Source organism: Felis catus, chromosome D1 (assembly GCF_018350175.1).
Source record: "Felis catus isolate Fca126 chromosome D1, F.catus_Fca126_mat1.0, whole genome shotgun sequence".
Lineage (NCBI taxonomy): Eukaryota > Metazoa > Chordata > Mammalia > Carnivora > Felidae > Felis > Felis catus.
Window position 1 is genome coordinate 33,273,802 of NC_058377.1, and position 19,756 is coordinate 33,293,557.

The window sequence follows — 19,756 nt, forward strand, 5'->3', positions numbered from 1 at the left end:
CCTTATAATGAAGTTTCTATAAAGGTTCACTAGGTTTTGCAAGGGAACTATCCATGAAACAAATATTTACTAAGCTTCTACTGAATACAAAGCACTTAAGTACTATGCAGGAATAGAAATGTGAGTAAAACTTTCTAACCTCGAAGAGCATACACTTTTCTTTCACAAAAGAAAAAAAGGGGAGTTTCATGGAATTAATGTAGACCAGTAAGTTAAGACAAATTTTTTTTCTTTGAAACATGGGACTTGTGATATGTTTCAGGTTGTTTTTCAGAGCCCAAAATTTAAAATAAGCCCTTCAATTTCAAATTAAATCAAATTGCATTCTTTAAAACACAGAGCTAATATGATGAAAATCTCTCTCAAGTGGGATGTTTTTTTAAAGACAGGAACTCCACCTGAAATAAGCAACTTTCCCAGCTGTTTCAATTCTTAATTGTGGGTGGTTTCTGTGTGGGTGCAAAAATAGGGTGGTTAAAAAAAGTGGAAAACAATAATTCAATTGTCCAACTGAGAGCCATTAAGAAGTAAAATATGCTTCCTCTACAGAGTTCAAAAGAAAATGTTATTTGTATAAACAATTTAGGCATTTGGAAATGTTCCACTTTAATAGATGACTTCCTGATTTATATAACCACATTTAAGTCAGTCGTAATGAGGGTTTATAATAAGTAATAGATTCTCTTTTGATTCAGCAAATGAGAAGGTAATCTGTTTCCTAGGTTTAATAAAAATCACAGGTCTCTTTGGAAGAGTTCTGTTGTAGTTGGTAATGACATTGTCTCTGGTTTGCAAATTTTTTTTCCTAAGAAATGCTCAAGAAAAGTTGAATGGCCACACTCCATCTTAAAATATTAATAATATCTGTATGGATGAATATTTATAGCTCATCACCAAATTCTGAAGAAAACATTTCCAGAAAGTATTTCATAATTTAATACTTTAAAAGATGAATTTTACTGGGGCATCTGGGTGGCTCAGTAGATAAAGCATCCAACTTTGGCTCAGGTCATGATCTCACAGTTCCTGAGTTCGAGCCCCACATCAGGCTCCACACTAATAGTTTGGAGCCTGCTTGGGATTCTCTCTCCCCTCCTCTCTCTGCCCCTTCCCCACACACACATTCCTTCTCTCCTCTCAAAATAAATAATACACTTTAAAAGTTTAATTTTATTAGTTTAAGTTGAAGACAATAGGTTCTTTTTTAGTTAAAATCACTTATGATCTTTTAAGTACATTTCCTGGGTTTATAAATATACCAGTTATTATTTTTAACCTGAAACACAGGTTACTACCTCAAAGTGTTTTTATGCTATATAGGAATCCTTTTAAAACACACAAAGGAAACCATTTGCCATGCCTCTCACCCTGGACTATATTCTTATTTATCACTTGCAAAACTGGATTGAACAGTACCTTTCCATTGGACCTAACAGATGTATCCTCGAAGTGGATGGATTTATTTGGCAAAAATTTATGCATTCATTCCCCATAGTAACTTCTCTAACAAAGAAAATGAAAAAGGAACTTCCAACTACTCCTTTGAAAAATTTCTTCCACTTCACACCCTCTGAGCAGGCATCAATGATCACTCTCAGGCTCCTGTCTATACATACCAAAGTGATTCAGACTTACAGTTAAGTCACTTTACCACTGTATCACACTTCTGAGAGGTAATCAAACAACAAATATTTGCACCTAGGCAAAGCACTCCTGGCTCAGGAAGACACAATGAAGCCCTTGTGACTTGAAATGTCACTATTTTAAATTTGTCTTAGTCTCACCTTTTGACATATTCTCCTAAAGAAGGAACAGGAAAGAACCTAAAACGTAGAGCACACTACAGACAACAGAGTATAAAAAACTTGGTTCGGTTTGAGTTACCATCCATCCATCTAAACACATATAATTTGTACACAGGTTTCCATATAAAAGGTTTTTTTTTTTTAAGATGTAACAGGTCTTCATTCTAAGAACTATTAAGCACTAACCATCATTATTGCTATGTCTGCATACCTGCATTCAAAACAGTAAATACATGAACCAGAATACATAGTTATGTCAGAAAAATGTGAGCAATTATTACGAATGTATTTTGATCTGAATTACCTAATTGATGGCCTCATTTCTCCACTCAGAGCTGGGAGTTATAACCTTAGTTGACAAGTGGTTGTGTGTTGTCTGTCTCTACCACAGGAATTTTCTGTTTAGGTGTGTCTAAAGGAATGACGTCTCCACCTAAAATATTTACTAGCAAACTGACTCTCCTTCTTGGTAAATGTTTAATCTCTTAAGAGCAAGGTTCATGTTGTCCAAAACTTTCCTGAGAGTTACCACAGGCCATCATACAACATTGCTAACCAAGCTGTTTATGCACAATTGCAAATGGACTTTTCAATGGTTTCCAAGATTACATAGAATGAACAAGATCTGCCTCATATTAACGACTCATATTTTTATTGGCACTAGTGCAGGCTGACTAATATCTGATTTTTAATCTAGACTTTTAAGACTTTGGTTAAAAGTGGTTTCAAATTATAGGCACCAAATACAGGAACAAAACAAAGTAACTTTCAATCCCCAACCCTGGTATGGATATAAATTCTGAAGTGATAAACTAAGATTTACAGCCCTTTATTATCCTATACTCTCACATGCTAAATTCACCTAGCAAAACAACCTGTCTAATAGGTAGATTCACATTAATAACTTTGAGCTTCTATTGTTTGAACGAGCTAGTGTAAACAGTGTTTTTAAATGGACAGTATTTTATTTTTTGTAGAGATAGCCTTTATTTCCTACTAGTAAGGTTTTAAGGCTAGACATGACTTTGGAAGTTATCAATTCCCATGCATGTCTTCACACCAGTACTGACACAGTGGGCATCGATTTTTGCATTTACACACATATTACTTACTATGTAAATATAGTTAAATGATGGTACATTTGGTATCTGGTCTACCCATATAATTCTTTAAGAAGGATAGAGTCTTACACCAGTTTGTAATCACTCCATACCCTCCCTCACCAATTTGTAAGCCCCAAATGTCCAGCTGGTGAACTCCTAACTCCCTCCTAACTCAAGATCTTTAGTCAGTTCAAAAACTAAAGCAGTATACAAAGCAGGCAATTAGAGCAGCTGTGAGAAGTTAAGTTGGATGGATTCAACAAGCTGCTTCCCACCAGGCTAGCTCTGTAATTGGCAGATAAAAGGGAGCCATCAAAAGCTCACGTGCAGTTCACTTATCCTTAGAGAAGAGGAGTAATGACCTCTAACTGCTCTTAAATGGAAAGGAGGGTGCTAAAGAGAGAGCTCAAGGATGCTGTCTTGCTTGGGACTTCAATTCTGGAAACAACTGACTGGTTCTCTGAGCCTGAGAAATTCCAGACTGGGTCCCAGACAACTAATTACGTTTTGCTCCCTTCCAAGCCTGCAATGTCTCACTAACGCTGAAAATTAAACAAACAAACCCCAGCAAGCACAAGTCCAAAAGGGTGAGAGCAGAAGGGGACACATGAAGAGTGGGACTGACTTACAGACCAGACACAGGCCTACACATCTAAAACACCCCCGGAACAGCTTCCACAAATTAGGTAATTGTATTGATATGGAAACAGCACCTTCTTTTCCTTACTTTGCTCAGAATCTGTTTTTCGCCATATTCCACTGTAAGCACATTGAAAGCAGACATCTTATTCATCTTCCTACCACCTTCCCACCCATTCCCACCACAACTCACAGACAAAAAGTCTGCAAATGTCTTGACTTTACAAGTTATTTTTCATTGACATTGCTTACTTATAAAGAAGGAGTTTTTGTAAGTCATCGTTTTTAGTGGTTACATCATTGGTAAGTCTCAAAACTCCTCTGGCTGAGAGTGTCATGCTATTATTACTCAATACTACGTACGAGTCACAGCAGTCCCTATTTCATTCCTCTTATTAAATCAGAGGAATAAGAGGCTGAAACTGGGGCTTCAACATGCTATTTTAAACAAAGCTGAAACTATGTACCTTCCCATACAGAATTAAACCTGATGAGAAAAATAAAAATAAATAAAACTGATAAAGGTGGGTAAGGATAGTTCTTTGCACTGAATCCACTCCAGCCTTACCCAACAGTGTCAGGGATACATTCCTAGGTCACTGTCCTTGGAATGACAACTTGCAATATCCTCATCATTCCTTCAGGTCAGAAACAGTTATTCAAGTCTTTTCCTCTTTCTTACACAGTTATTTCAAAATGTTTAGAATGTATTTGAGGGCTCAGATAAAAAGTGTTGGGTGGTGAGGATATGCGAACATACCTGTATTTTTACTTTATTTGTTTCTTACAATTTTTTTACAATACTTTTTGCTCTAAGTTAGGTTTTCCTAATAAAGTTTTAATGTTTAATTCAGATTCCCAATAACAGGAGCTACATAAGTCTCCTGATTGAAAGCAACAAGCAATATTATATCTACCCCTACATAGCATTCATCTTCTGTCCCCCAATCTTTTATCTAACTCCTTTGAGCCCCCAAAATACTAGAATTTCATCCACCATTCACTGCCCACCATAAATGTTAACCTACTGATCAATTCACACTTTTCAAATCTAATCTGGAAGAGCCACAACAACATCCATTTAGCCAAAGTGGAAAGAGACAAGCAGACCAATGTTGAATATCAAATTCACCACAATCTGGGAAAATCACCTAACATGCCTGAAATGCTGCAGGGCATGTATTTAAAAACCCTACCACTGCAGTTACATGTGACTTCAAGAAGGTATTGTAAGTAAGAAGTTTAATGGAAATTAAGAGAAATATGCAGAAATGTTTACTGTACTCTTTAGCAAGACCAACTACAAGAACCTTAAATGTTCTAGAGTTTATTTCATAAGTTTATGTATAGGAACCTGATGGAATAATTTGAAGTCATGAAATCATTAAGAATCATAATATCTATGAAAACCCAGAAGTATTTACCATAATCTTCTTTAAAAGAAAACAAATTTATATATATATATATAATATATATATGTATATACATGTATACATATACAATATGTATATATATACACATATATAATATGTATTATATATATATATTATATATAAGTAAAAAATTAAAGTTTATAGGGAAAACTATGTCACTTATTCAACAATTTAAGGGTCTACCATGAGTCAGGCCCTAGGTCAGGGGCCAAAGCTAAAGTAGTTTTAAAAAAAGAAAAGACAGATCTGGCCTCTGCCTTCTTTGAACTACAATTACATTACTAAGTGAAAATAAATGTTATTATATAAATATGTGGGTTTTACTTTTTCTAAATAATGGTGCTAACATAGTAGTGTTTTAGTAATATAATCTAGGCTTTTTGGTCAGGTGTGTGTTACAAAGCCTATGCTGGTGGCTAGACATTTATGAAACAAATGTCAAGAAGTATTACACAAAAATGACAACCATTGTTCCAAGTGCCAGTGGCACATGATCACTGATGGTGCCCTTTCTCATTCATTCTGTAAAGAAAAAGAAGTCATGCTGTTGAGGCCCCTGTGGCAGTCCTCAACCTTCCAACACGGCTCAGCTACTTTTCATCACAGCATTGAGGGAGGAGGAGTCATTGATGACTTCAAGAGACCAGCTACCTCTATACCCACTCAGAGTAGCTAACACTTCTAAAGGAAAAACCCAAAAAAGTGACCACCTGGCACAGCCCCTCTGAAAGCCTGCCACCTTCACCACCCTGTTGTATGCATAATGCAAATCCCATATGCAGCAAGATCTTGTTGAAGAACTCTGCATTCTGCCAGTGATTTCTCCAGAAGGAACTTTTGTGAATGTAGGCAAGCTAAAGCCACACAGTGAATCCAACTCATTCAGCTTATCTTCTCCTGAGAGCCTCTTTTTGGTGGGGATAAAATTGCCTTTTCCTCTCACAGCTAGGTTTGGACTTGCTACTTAGGTTTTCAGAAATAAAAATATACGGTTTATGAATACATATATAACTGACAAAACAATGAAGAAAAAGAAATGGTAGAGGAAGCAGAGGAAGGTGATTGTGGAGGGGCATGTCAGGGATTATGAATCCTTGCTACTCAAAGTATGGTCCATGGACCAGCAATGTCAATATCACCTTTAAGTCCGTTAGAAATGCAGAATCACACACTCCACCTGAGATCTTCTGCATCAGAATCTGCATTTCATAAGATCTCTAGCTGTTTCATATATACATTAAACTTTGAGAGTCACTGTTCAAAACACCTGTAATATTCTGGTTTTTATACCTGGAAGGTGAGTACATTTAGTATTATCTCCTAAATGTACATATTCTATACAGACTTTTGATTATGTGGCATGTCTCTAATTCAGCCTTAAATGGACCCACTATCTACAAACTGTTAAATAAGTAGTGATTGTTAAAATGTAGGGAAAAGGAATGCTACATGAATCTGATCTTCAAACAGTAAAATCAGATACAGATTAAAACTTCAGAGATCACATAACCCCACCTCTTCACTTTATGGGAGATAAAACATCTGAATCAGGAATGGGCATGTCTAGGGGTCAGACTGCTTAATTATTAAGGCAAAGTTGGATTAGGGCTCAAGTTTCCTGATCCTCAGTAATGTTCTCTATCCTATAGTAATACTGGTTTAGTACATCATAACTGATTTCTTTCTTTATAAACAAATACTCATGTTAAAAGAAAAATCAAGCTGGGGCACCTGGGTGGCTCAGCTGGTTGAGTGACCGACTTCAGCTCAGGTCATGATCTCGTGGTTTGTGACTTAGAGCCCTGAGTCGGACTCTGTGTTGACAGCTCAGAGCCTGGAGCCTGCTTTGGATTCTGTCTCTCTCTCTCTCTCTCTGCCCCTCCCCCACTCATGCTCTCTCTCTCTCTCTCTCTCTCTCTGCCTCCGAAATAAATAAACATTTAAAAAAATAAAAAGAAAAAAGAAAAATCAAGGGGTAGGTGCCTGGGTAGCTCAGTTGGTTAAGCGTCTGACTTCAGCTCTGGTCATGATCTCACAGTTCTTGAGTTCGAGCCCCACATCAGGCTCTGTGCTGACAGCTCAGAGCCTGGAGCCTGCTTCAGATTCTGTGTGTGTGTGTGTCTCTCTCTCTCTCTCTCTTTCTGCCCCTCCCCCATTCATGTGCGCACATGTGCTCTCTCTCTCTGTCTCTCTCTTTCTCTCTCTCAAAAATAAACAAACATTAAAGAAAATTTTTAAAAATAAAAATTAAAAAAAAGGAGAAATCAAGGGGCACCTGGGTGCCTCAGTAGGATCAGCATCTGACTCTTGATTTCAGCTCAGGTCATGATCCCAGGGTCCCACATTGATCTCCATGCTCATTGCACTGAGCATGGAGCCTGCTTAAGATTCTCTTTCTCTCTCCCTCTGCTCCTCTCCCTCACTCATGTACTCTCTCTCTCTAAAATAAAATTTAAAAAGAAGAATACATTTTTAAAAAGAGAGAAACCGGTCTTACATTTTTTAAAAAGTAAAAGAATTCTTAAAACCAGTACCTTGTATATTTAATGGTGGATGTCCAATATGTATTTGAGCGAATGATTCACTTTGAGGCAGAGACAAACATTGTTATCTACCTCTTATCAAAGGGCTAAGCTAAATTATAGAATGATGAATAAATAATTTCCTTATGGAAAAAACAAGAGTTCAATTTTTAGACAGTATATAATACTCTCCTCTACAATAACCAAAAATTGCCCTAATACTTTTATTAAAGTCAGAATATTTTACATGTTTAGTATTTGGGTATGTGAATCTGTTTGATTTCAATGAAATCACTATCTGAAGCAGGACTTTTAAATTACATAGAATATTAAAGAACAGTAGTACTCACCAATACTAATTTCATCATCTGTTTCAGCATCACCAATACATTCAAATTGGAAATCTTGCAGTGACTGGGAAAATTTCTGTACTGCCATAGACAGATCTGCAATTAAAAAGTTTTAAAAAATAATAAGTTGAAGATACCATGAGATACTCTAGAGTTTCCATGTGTATTATTATGTAACTCTGATTTTAATACTATATTTACCAGAACCTTTCAAATACTAGCTTGACAAATTTAAGCAGAATTTAAGAAGACTAGTAAAGAATTATTTTAGGAACTGGATCTGCTCTGCTCACTGGGGATTTGCCCATGTAAGAAAGTTTTTGGTGCTAGTTGTGTATTATATGGAAGCCAATTCCCAAAGCCTTTGTGAAAGAACTACCATTCATTCCCTATAAATGGAGCATTGATTAAAAAAAAAAAAAAAAAAAAAAAGAATGCTACTAAGGTTGCTGGTGGGGTGGGGTGAAAGGGAGGGGAAAGCAGCCAACCTTTGATTAGAAAGGGTCACCAATATATAGACTATAGAGCAGGTAGGGAATGTGTTTTTAACCAATAAACTACTGAATTAGGTCTCCTAAAGTGAAAGGCTACCTGAAAGGCTATTTACAAATAACCTTGTAATTTATAGGGGACCTCAAGCTAAATATATTCTTCAATCCAGGCTTCAGCCTGAATAAAGTCCAGAGTGTGACTAAATCCAGAAGAATTCTTTATTCTTGGAGAGAATAAAGTAAAGCCCAGAATAATGAGAAGTAAATCCCTGGGATACAGCCTAACAGAGTGATTAAGAATGCAGACTCTGGAGCCAGGCTGCCTGGGTGGAAATCCAAGTCCCACCAAGTATTTGCTATGTGACCTTGGGCAAATTATTTAACTCCTCTGAGCCTCTGTTTCCTCATCTGTAAAGAGTGAATAATAATGGCATAACCACCATAGAGTTCTTTCAAGGACTGAGCAAATTAATGTTTGCAAAGGATTCTGAACTGAGCCTGGCATTTAATAAACACTGTATAAGTTTTTTAAGTAAAATTATAAATCACTCTGAGAGTGCAGCATCACGGAGGCTTTAAAGGTTCCACCTCTCAGAGCCACTCTGATCATCCATACTAACCTTTCCACAGAAGTCTGTGCCAGTAGGAAAACATACTTTTCTGGAATTCACTATACACTTCACTTAGTGGTATTTCCCATGGGTTCAAGTCCAATACGTGAACTCTTAATTTTAATTTAAGCAACAGGACCCAATGAAGACTCTCTCCTTAACTAGTGTTTAGTCAGGCTCCTCCGAGCCCTCATCTTGTCTAGTTTTCTGCCTTGGCTCTCAGTCCTCACTCGGCCTACAGAGCCCAGTTTTAGCAAGAATCTTGCCAAGTCAGTTTAGAGAAAACTCCCCAACTCTGGATACCCAACCAAAATCTTCATCCCCTACATTTAGTCCTTCACCTGCCTTCACCAAGAATCCTCCTTATCTTTGATGTCTTCTCCTAGTAAATGGAATGGTGTTCCATCCACCAACACCCGCTCTATCCTGGCCTCAAGCCTGCTCCTTGGCTATAAATCCCCACTTGTTCTTGTTGCATTCAGAGGTGAGTATGCTCTCTCTCCCCTATTGTATGTGGTAAGCTTGACACCTTTAGCAGTCTTGAATAAAGTCCTCCTTAACATTTTAACCAGTGTCAGCATAATTTTTTCTTTAAGAGAACACTTGTGATCTTGTGCCTAGACATGACGTCAGGACTTACTGTGGTAACCCACCATTCACGAAACCGTAAGCAGCTATCAATGTAAGTACTCATGAATGAACAGATCTTCAAACATTAAGGTCACTTTTCTGTGTCACTATTACCCAAAGAACTCACCAACACCCTGAACAAATACAATTTTGAAGATGACAGGCCTCAAGCTTCAGAGAGGCTCTAAAAAAAAAAAAATCAAAATACACACACGAGACAGATTTTTTGAAAAAACAAATTATTCTCTGGAAAGATGATGGTACTCATAGATAACCCCTCTTTTCACAAGAGGACTAAAACTTTGGGCCAGCTACACATTCTGCTTGAGAGGTACTTTCAATTTAAGAGAGAAAGTTTTAGGGGCACCTGGATGGCTCAGTAGGTTAGGCGACTCACTTCGGGTCAGGTCATGATCTCACAGTTTGTGAGTTCGAGCCCCATGTTGGGCTCTGTGCTGACAGCTCAGAGCCTGGAGCCTACTTCAGATTCTGTGTCTCCCCTCTCTCCACCCTTCCCCTGCTCACGCTCTGTGTCTCTCTGTCTCTCAATAATAAATAAATGTTTAAAATTTTTTTTTAAAAAAGAGAAAGTTCGATCAGCTTAAGAATGTCTCTGGACTGGACTTTCAAGAAGAAAGATGAAGCGAGCCTTCTTAATGAATTAATAGTCAATGAAAACACAAACACTTTATTAGAACTAGACTTCACCAATTACCTTTGAGGCCTTGGACAATCATCCATCCTTCTATTTTTTCTTATCTTTACAATAGAGCAGTAATACTGATCTCACAGGATTGTTCTAAAGACTAAATGAAGTATGTGCCTGGTACATACTAGGCAACTCAATAAGTGGTATCAGTTATTATCATTCAAGTCCAGCTCATAAAAGTGGGGAAGTTGCCTGGCCTTCCAGACAGAAGTGCACTGTGCAGAAGTACGCATTTATCTGACGGTGCACAGCTCTGATACGATGGGTAGAGAAATCATAACACCCTACATCAAATGTTATGAGAAGACAAAGAAAGAAAGTAGACTCCTGGGATATTTTAAGCCAAGCTATATGTGCATACTCTCCCCGAGACAGGGAAAGCATCCCATTTAATGTCCCTGTATTTTTCTATGTACAATAAAAAGAGCTTATGGTAAAATGGATTTGAAGTCAAAGAAGCAATTCCTACAGTAGAGTTGAGATGAGGGATGGTACATACAGGTGAAATCAGTGTGCTTACGAGAACTCTGTAAGAGAGATCGTTCCTTCTCTACCCTCCTCACCACTAATTCCTCTCAGTTTCCCCTCAAATTCAGTGAGCTATCTGGAAGCTTTGTTGAAAGGAGCTCTGGCACAACATCCCACAACCGACCACTTATTCCTGAACTACTCTTTGCTTGCTCCTTCACTAAGAAAGATAAGCTGCTTTCTCCTTTCATAGACATCACAGTGGGTGCACTAGAATAATGCCTGTCTCCAGACAAGAACACAGGAGCCCACTTTACCGGCTACTCTTGTCAACATAGCCAAGTGATTGAGAGTGTGAGTTCTAGCAGCAGATTACCTGGGCTAATTTCCTGCCTCTACCTATCAGTGACATGACTGTGGGCAAGTTCCTTAACTTCTCTGTACCTCAGTATCCTCATCTGTTAAGTGGAACAGAATGTGTCTCTCAGGGTTACTGTGAGGAGTAAATGAGTTAAATATAGATGAAGAACTTAAAACAGTGTCTGGCACATTGTTAAGCATTTAAAACATGTTGGCTAATTTTTATTTAAGCCTTCCATTTGGGTGGAGTAATGTCATTTCCTCAGTAAAGATGAGGCTCTATACTTTCTGAATTCCCCATAATTCTGAACTTAAAAACATTAAAATACAGATATGTTAACTTGTAAAAAAAAAAGTGTTGGCTATTTCCATGTAAACATCTTAGAAAAGAAAAAAAATGTTTCAGGAATAAAGGTAGCAGCTATTAGACCTTAGATAACCTTGGAAAGTGCGCAAAAAAAAAAAAAAAAAAAAAAAAAAAACCCACCTGTTGACAGCAGTTTCAAATTCTCTCTTACTGCACTCCAATTGGGCTATGATGGAGACAACCTGATTATTCAGTATTTGAGTAAGAGATACATGTCTATTTCAACACTAGAATGAAAACTGCACAAATGATCTCTGCATAGTCCTTTTGGGAGCATAATGAGACAAAATTATATTTCAAAAACTTGGTTCTCAAGTTAATTCAGATAACAATTCCAAAAATAAAGGGAAATTCAAAATGTGACTTATTTTCAACTTCAAGTGTCTGGGTTCTTGATTTTCCTTTTATTTGTTCTCCTTTTCTAAAAACCATAGTAATAATGCGGTCAAAAATATTACCAAGATAAAGAACTTGCCAGATATTTTCTGCCAGTAACATTGGTCAGTCTGCAAAATGAGGACTCCAGCTCACAGCTTTTAATCTTGGCTCCATGTCACTCTGAACTAGAAAGCACAACACCTTCAACTGACTTGAAACTGCTTGAAACATACTATTCCCTAAATGTCCAAAATTCCTAAACAATGCCCAGATGCATACAACAGAAGTACCGGTTCTAAAACCTTCTAAATAAAATTGATTCACATCTGATTAAAACCTAATTTTTAAAATTCTATTGTTGAATTTTAAAGTATCAAAATGTATAATGATAAGAACCTACATTTTCTCTTAAATACAAAAAGAAAGATCAAGTGTATAAAACATGACAGAGAATTCTAGTTTAGGCAAAAGTGTCTCTTTCTCCCTATTTCTATTAGAACTTGAGAACAAACAAGAAAAAAATCCCAGTCAGAGCTGCCTGGCCACATTCTAAGGTGAATGTAGAGGAATAACATTTACTAACAAGCAAGACTGTACATAGTAAAGATGTCATTAAGTAGCACGCGTACCATATCTTTTCCGTTTGTCTAACCTGCAAGTTAAGCACGGATGTCTTCACATGTATTCACACTAAGTTGGAAGAAATTACACTAGGCTTTAATTATTCAGGAATGTTTTTATATCAAAGAGTTAACCTGTAGCACCCATGATTAGATGATGCAAATGAAACATTAAACTTCATTTCATTAGAGAAATAAAACACACTTAGTAAATAATTATAACTCTTCTTATACATTAGGAGCCGCCTTTTACTTTAGAAGTGTTAATGAAATTATTTTTACAATGTTATCTATGGAGGTGAGCTATATTTATGTCAGAGCAAGTACAACCAGCAAGTCTACTGGTACAAGGCAGTTCTTCCTGAAATCCAGTTGATCTGAGATTGAATTTGAGATTCAGAGGGGCAATGTGTTGCAGACATATGTGTTGTAGAATTATACTCACACTACCATGCAGAAGGCAGACAGTACAAAGCAACAGGAATACAAAGGTAAACATAAGATATAACCTTTCCTCCAAAAGGGCGCAGTCCAATAGGAACATGGGGCATGTAAATAAATCCTATCATAGGTCAATTGATAAAGTGTCTTACAGAGGTTAATAACACCATCACTACAGGGGCACCTGGGTGGCTCAGTCAGTTAAGCATCCAACTTTTGATTTCGGCTCAAGTCATGATCTCAGAATTCATGAGATGGAGCCCACAGCTCTGAGCTGACAGCACAGAGCCTACCTGGGATTCTCTCCCTCCCTCCCTCTCTCTCTCTCTCCTTCTAAATAAATAAATAAATAAATAAATAAATAAATAAAACTTAAAAAATAAATAAATAACACCATCACTACAGATGGTACTTACTACATGCTGGATACTTTTCCAAGTACTTAATGTAAATTAAACCATTAATTCTCAAAACAGCCACAAAAAGCAGATATTATCACTCCAACTTTACAGATAAAAAAACTGAGGCACAGACAAGTTAAGTGACTTCCCCAAGTTCATACAAGCTAGTAAATAACAGAGCCAGATTTTCAACCCAGGAAGCCTGGCTCCGGAATCCCCATTTAACCATATTGCCACACTGCTCTGCACATAAAGGAAGCAAATAAGAAGGCAAAATCAGGGGTGCCTGGGTGGCCCAGTTAAGCATCTGACTCGTTTTCAGCTTGGTCATGATCTCACAGTTCGTGAGTTTGAGCCCCACATCAGGCTCCATGCTGACAACGCAAAGCCTGCTTAGGATTCCGTCTGCCTCTCTCTGACCTTCCTCTGCTTGCTCTGTATCTCTGTCTCAAAATAAATAAATAAACATTTACAAAAAAAAGAAGAAAAAGGCACAGTCAGTTCTGCCTGAGTGCATAGGGGAAGGCTTCTCACAAGAATCAATGAAAACAGAGACTTAAAAGATTTGACAACACACTAGGCATGGCCAAGTTTACAAAATGTACAGGATCTTCCAAAAGGCATCTTCTACCTACATATCCAACCACACCTATCCACATTCACTCCAAGCTGGGGTACTGGTTAACACTAGAAACAAACATCCAGTCTCTTATGTTTATATTGTTATTCCACTTTCTAGAGATATACTCTTCTTCATGGTCTCTTTCAAGAATTCGCTCAAGCTCCCATTTCCTCCAAATATCCCTTCCTGATCCCTTCTAGTTTAGCATAATCTCCTCTTATATTTTCCACTCCATGTTGTGACTCGCTTGCTATGCATCCTCTATTTTACCTTTTACCCTATTCACCCTGTTTTAAATAGTGTAATAAAGGTAGGAAGTTTTATCGTCTACAAATACTATCCAAGTATTCAGCACCATTTCTTATACACTTGAGCTCACTTTTTGAAAGCATGAATCTCTGTAAAGTAGATAAATTCTTTCAACTTTCCGGATTCCTTTCACCTTCCCTTCTCCTTACTCTTGCAAACACCTGATGTGGCTTTTCAACCACTGGTAAAATGTGGATTGTCAACTTTCCAAAAATAGTAAGTAATAAAATGTTTTTCTATTTACAAGAAGCTTTGATATACATTCACAATAATGATAGCAAGAGTATTGATAAGATGTTTTATTATTTCAAAACTCTTACATATTTTTTCCTAATTCTCACACAAAACTATGAGGGCTGACACTCTGAAATTTAAGTACTAACTTAATTAGCCCAATGTCTAAGGAGAGCTGGACTCCAATCTGGACAGGTCTTCTACTCCCCAAATATGACATTCTCTCTGCTACATACCACAGCTAATTCCCAATGACTAACAGGCACTAAAACCAGGGAGGGTGTGCCCTTTAACAACATCTAACTAAGCCTTTATCTGCTCTATAAACTCTAAAATAGTAAGACTCCAAGTATGGAACTATACATTAGAGCTAGCTATGCTCATTAGCATGATATAAGGTAGCAGCAAACATACGTTAGATAGTCATTATGAAACACCATGCTAGAAGCCAAAGGACACATACAGCATTCTTACACTTTCTAATGCCACAAGATAACTGAATAATATTCTAGGTGTTAAGCTTTTTGAAGGTAGATATATATTCTTCATCTCATTTTGCCCTTAGTGCCCAATAGAAAGCAGACTCAAAAGAGACCAGAGGGACCAGAAATACAGAAGTGTACACCAATGTGTTAATATAAAAATCCACTATAGATTTTACTTTACTGAAAAGCTTATGGCATTGGGAACATACATGAGTATAAATGGAAGCCTTAACTTACTAAAAAGTATACTGAACACTACACAGCAGAATATTCAAGAAATTATCCACTAAGCCTGGGTTTTTAACACCTGCAGTTATGTTTTTAGTGTTCTCTCTGAGAGCCACAATTGTCAGACTGATAGATGGAGAAAAGTCAAAGGAAAAGAACACTAGGTGTGGTCAAGTATTATAAAAATGCAATGAGAACTTGTCAATAAAAATCATTTCTATGGCTCTCATCTAAACAAAGTTTTAAATGCCCACTTTGTTATTTCCCTATTTACATAAATGGGTAGAAAATACTGGTTGTCCAGTATTAACAGTTAAAGAAAAGTCTTCATAAAGAAGGTCCAGGACAAAGCTTAGTACTACTAGTCACTCAATATATGTATCTTGAGCTAAAGTGAAAATGAGTGACTTACAGTAATGGGATCAAGCAATTTTCTTTCCTTGCAGGCCTTGAGAAACGCTGTTGCATGTAGCAATAGCCATGTTCACAGGAGGTCACCGAAGACAAAAATCACAGAGGGCAATGGGGCACTGATGCCGTTCTTCATCCCTCTGGAAATGCAAAAAGAACAGACTACTCTCGGCCACTAAATTAACTTGCTGTATTTGCGAATGGAACAACATTGCTTTGGCACTGTAAAGTTGGCCTAGCTTTAGATGTCTTCATTCATTTTTATGCTATATGTGTGTTCAGGGTATTATTTCTGGATCCTGTTTTGGATAAATGTACCTTTGTGGTAGCCAGTGTAAGTCAAAGCATCTGTTTTCAGTGATAAAGTCTTATGTGATGAATGTTGCTCAGATCTGGGAAGAAGTCCTTCATTAGAATCAATCATTCTTTCATGTCATGAATTAAGTGTGCACATGAGTGGAACAGATATGGTCACCAATCCTGGGACCTCCACGTACTGCATGCAATGTGTCTTAGAGCAAGCACTTAGCTTCCCTGAATCTCAGGTTCTACATGTACAAAAAAAAGATAGTAAACCCTTGTGAGACTGTCATGAATATTACACAAAACTAGCTTAGCACAGTGTCTGGTACAGAACAGAACAAACTTGAAATACTGGTTCTCAACAAATGTTAACTATTAAACCACTATTTACTAAGATGGCAAATGCAGAATATGAAATATTTTCATTGTAAGCATAACACATTTAGTCTGTGAATTAAATTACTATCTTCAGGACAGCTTCAGTGAAAAAAAAATAGTGGTGCTGACCTCTAAGACCAGTTTGTAATCCCATAAGTGATATGTGTCTGGCAAGTAGCTCCATAAGATTCCAACCTAAAAACAAACAGGAACCAACAGTTGGGCAGATTTTATCCGCAGTTTCAATAAAGCTACAAATTCCATGAAAATTAAAAATGAAAACCCACAAAGGCTTCACTGCTACTAGAAGTAAAGTTAAAAATAGAAAGTTCAAAGTATGAGTAAACCACCCATCTTTCTACCCTGGGGGAAAAACTTGAAAAAGGAAGGGTAAGGAAACAATGGCACACTGTAGTTTCTCAGGATTCTCTCCCTTCCTCAATAAGCATTCCTTTGCTGCCTTTGACTTTTCTCTTCCTCACACTCACACTTTCCTTTAGTATGATTAGTCCTCAGTCACCTTGTTTTACCCCAAAACTTGTTTTCTTTCAAAAAGTACTGTACATTGGGGCACCTGGGTGGCTCAGTTGCTTTAAGCAGCCGACTTCGGCTCAGTTCATGATCGCATGGTTTGTGGGTTCAAGCCTCTGAACAGCTCAGAGCCTGGAGCCTGCTTCAGATTCTGTATCTCCCTCTCTCTCTGCCCCTCCCCCACTCATGCTCAGTCTCTGTCTCAAAAATGAATATGTTAAAAAAAATTTTTTTTAACCACTGTATATTTATATGCAGGAAACTCCAAAGTGGGGGTTTAACTCTGAATGCTGCACTTCCAAGCAAAATTGAATAAAATATCCCCTGCCTTTTTTTGATTTAGGTAAAAAACACTGACATGGAGAACTTTGCAGGTTTCCTAAGCTTCCCAGCAACACAGGATGTCCTGGCACATTTTCCTGGTCTACTATCCCACCCAAACCTCTCCCTAGTCCAATCACTCATTTCCTACTACTTGCCAAGCACCTACAACTTACACTCTTACAGATACAGCAACAGTGAAGTGTTTTAGTGTTCTACCCTCACCTCCAGCCCACTTTTCTTTTGACTACCTGAAGTATCCTATCGAAGATAATGACTCAGGAAGAGTATTTAGTGTTACCTTACCTTTCATGTCACACAGCAGCCTATTGCTAATTCTTAAAGCTTACTTTTTCAATCAGCACCTTCTTGATATTATATACCAAACACATTTGTGATAAAATTGGACTAGTTAAATTACCTTCTTAAAGCACCACATGAGTTGTTACCTACTATGCAATTCAAGCATATCATCTTTCTATTAGGTTTTTCAGGACATCTTTTTTCTCAAACTTCTTTACATCCTCAAATATGCCTTGGCCAAACAAACCACTCTAAACTTTAGTTCTCTCAACATCCATGAAGTCATTCCCCATGTTGGAAATATTCCTTTGCTTTCTGTTAATGACCTTCAAATATCTTCAAATACAGAGGTACTCACAGCTCTGCTGTGAAGCTTCATCATACCTCAAAGAACATCTGGCTATACTTGAAGATGAAGCATGTAGCTCCCTTCAGTCTTTTTGAAGCAACTTTAAGACCCACCTCTCCAGATTAATCTAAAAGCCACTCTAAATAATCCAGTCATAGCAACACATCTGCTGGTTTACAGATATCAAATACTGACATGCCTTATCATACACAATAGTATGTCAAGAGTTCACAAAGCCATGGATAATTTTAGTGTTATGTTCTTGGTGTTGTAACTTTTACTAGAAAACTGGAGAGATAGAACCTCATTAGTTTTATCCTCTTTCACATATTTTTGAAAGTACATATTGTGAGTAAACCAAGAGTCATGTGAATTAACTTATATTTTGTTACTTCCATCAAGGCAGCCAGTTCAGGCCATGTCCTCAGACTGAGGGTATATTTTCCCCTCCTCTAGTAGAAAATTTTGAGAACTATTACATTACTGTCATATACTGCCTTTTTGATGTCTACTGATATACCGTACAAGTTTACATTCTATTATTATTACATATTTGTGTCCAAGTCCCATAACCTTCACCAAACAGCAAGCCTGTAGAGGGCAGAGAATCTCTCTAGTTTTTACTGCAACCAGCACAGAGTCTTGAAAATAGGAAGTTAACAATAAACACATTACAATGCATGAATTCAAAGGATTTAGGAAAGGTAAACTAAGGCTTTTCCAGGACTGGCAAAAATCAATTCCAGATAAGAAATGATTTAGTCACAGACTTGCCTCTAGCTATAAAAGGTGCTAGGAGGAACAGAGAAAAACCAGAGCCCCAGCAAAACAACATACCTAATGATCTGAACATCAAATCAAGTACAAGAAATCTGAGAAGCCACAGAGAACAGATACAAGATTCTTTCATTTAAGATCTTTTGGCAAGCTGGGCAAAAAACAAAGCAGTGGAAACTGACAAAACCAGTCCAGATATTTTAGGTACTAACCTAAAATCTCACCCTTGTCTTAGAAATCCAACTCTAAAAATGATTCTGGTGGTCTAATCAAGCTTGATGAGGAGAATATTCAGTTAAAAAAAATTAAAAGTTCCATAAACTTAAATCATTAGAGAAAGCTAGCACAGATTCTTATTTCCTTGTATCATTTTCTAATACAAAGAAGTCCTATTAAAATATCAAGAGCAAGATTTCGATGTCAGGCAGCCTACTAGCTGAACTCTCAGTTTTGTTTTGTTGAGAGTACTTAAGCTCTTCAAGTTTCAATTTACCTACCAGCAAAATGAAGATAATATACCCTACTTTATAATGACATACATGCAAAGGGCTCAGCATAGCACACAGTAAGAGCTTGATAATAGTAGTTACAATTATGAAAGCTAATTTTTCAGGAGGAAACCAATGACATGTTATGGTTGGGTCTTGGGTACTAAACCTACATTAAGCTCACCTCTCAGGATTTAAGATAATGCACTATTATACGATAGCAGCAAATTTAATGTAGCCCAAGTACCTGCTGACCAAGAAAATACTAAAGTGACAACAAACATCATTAGTCAAATTGTCTCTGTTCCAAAAGGTAAATTTACAATTTACTTAAGTGTATTTTCCCATCAGCTGTTTACCACCATACACATTAATGAAAGTTATAAGAACACTTATATTGACTCCAACGACAGATTATTAAAACTTCAAATTATTGTCTCAGTGGTTAATAAATTTCTGCACATTCCAGCATTCCTTAAGAAAAGCATTCCTGGACTGAATAATGAACTGTGTTTGACCAAGTGAAGAAACAAGCTAATGTACATGAACCTCTAAAAATTTTGACAACTTTTCACAACTGAAATTGAGTAACAAGTTTAAAATGTGTGCATAGCATAAATGGCTAGCTATGTTTGTGACAGCGTATTTGGGTTTTTCACTACTGTATTTTTATTGATTTTCTTTGGTTA

General features: G+C 37.1%; 1 protein-coding gene across 2 annotated transcripts in view; it reads right to left on the reverse strand.

Annotated features, from left to right (window-relative positions):
- ARHGAP42 (Rho GTPase activating protein 42) overlaps positions 1-19,756 on the reverse strand; it is a 327,384-nt gene that overhangs the window by 238,108 nt on the left and 69,520 nt on the right. The window contains exons 1-2 of one of the 2 annotated variants that reach the window (XM_045038578.1): positions 15,619-15,637; positions 7,853-7,948 (exon numbers count right to left, since the gene is read on the reverse strand). In XM_045038578.1, the coding sequence (XP_044894513.1) occupies positions 7,853-7,940 (88 nt within the window). In that variant the 5' untranslated portion in view covers positions 7,941-7,948; positions 15,619-15,637. Of the gene's footprint in view, positions 1-7,852; positions 7,949-15,618; positions 15,638-19,756 lie in introns of those variants that run through there. The other variant, XM_003992599.6, reaches the window with a different exon arrangement.